Source organism: Penaeus monodon, chromosome 10 (genome assembly GCF_015228065.2).
Source record: "Penaeus monodon isolate SGIC_2016 chromosome 10, NSTDA_Pmon_1, whole genome shotgun sequence".
NCBI lineage: Eukaryota > Metazoa > Arthropoda > Malacostraca > Decapoda > Penaeidae > Penaeus > Penaeus monodon.
The window spans coordinates 31,482,103-31,483,340 of NC_051395.1; the positions used below are offsets into that span (position 1 = coordinate 31,482,103).

The 1,238-nt window shown below is 40.2% G+C and overlaps 1 protein-coding gene across 1 annotated transcript; it reads right to left on the reverse strand.

Annotated features, from left to right (window-relative positions):
- Window positions 1-303: 303 nt before the first annotated feature.
- On the reverse strand, window positions 304-1,013 carry LOC119578011 (vicilin-like seed storage protein At2g18540; the record flags this gene model as incomplete). Its single annotated transcript, XM_037925721.1, is given in 1 exon segment — window positions 304-1,013. A coding segment is annotated over 1 exon segment (645 nt), but the record flags the coding sequence as incomplete, so codon positions are not given.
- Window positions 1,014-1,238: the final 225 nt, after the last annotated feature.

The following is a 1,238-nucleotide window of genomic DNA, read 5'->3' on the forward strand; positions in this document are numbered from 1 at the left end:
AAATATATATAAATAATAATGACACTTCAAAACATTCATTGACATTCTTCTCAACTTTTCTGAGTAATATCAACTTTAAAAGTCTTCCAAGTATCTTCCTGCATATATTTTGTGCCAAGAGATAAAGAATTCTCGGGATAGCAATAACTGGACAAATTTCCAAAAGTAGGCGTGGTTTGGCTTCAAATATTCTATGATTACCATCATGTAACCTTGAAAGACATCCACAAACTCTTGGAAGTCCTTTCGATAGGCTTCTATAGCATAATACAGAGTATTTAAACCTATTCCCTCTGTTTTGTCCTCTTCTCTTCGCAGCTTCTCACGTAGTTTATGTCTACGTCTCCGCGACTCTTCTCTTCGCAGCTTCTCACGTAGTTTATGTCTACGTTTCCGTGACTCTTCACTTCGCAACTTCTCACGTAGTTTATGCCTACGTTTCTGCGACTTTTCTCTTCGCATCTTCTCGAAACGCTTCTGTGCACGCTTCTTGCGACGCCTTTGTCTCCATTTCTCTAAAGCCTCTGCGGTGTCACTGAATTTCTTATGTCGTCTCCCAAAACGTTTCTTCACCAGTATAGTAGAAAATTTCACAAAAGATTCTGCTGTCGACTCGTCGATGGCAATCTCAGTGAATTTCTTATGCCGTCTCCCAAAACGTTTCTTCATCAGTATAGTGGAAAAGGTCACAAGAGATTCATCTGTCGACTCGTCGGTGGTAAACTTAAGGGATCTCTCACGAATTCCTCCCCAGATTATATTTCTCACGACTTGCTTAAACAGCATTAACTTTGTCAACAGGAATGTTAAACATGTTCCTACTGCATGCAACAGACACTCAAACAAGTAAACAGGCTTGGAAAATGCGTACATATCCCTCCTCATAAATACACATATGTTATGCATCTCTCGTGAGGTGTCTGAATAAAGGACATTATTATCACTCATAAAACTAATATCATCTGGAAGCTAGGCAGCATAGCTTTACTTATTTTAAGTATCAACTGACATTTATTTACGGTATGTATATATGTACCTAGATACGGATAGGTTTATAGAAATGATCTGGTAACTTCGGACTCAGTAGTTCTCCGATTTGACAGACTTTCTTATTAGATTGGCAGCTTCGTATTAAGGCCGGAAGCCCTTCTTGACGCCACCACAGATGTCGGCGGTGGACCTAGCCCTTGTCTGAATAGGCATACCCTACAAGGCAGCAGGGGGATTTGGAGTGAGAG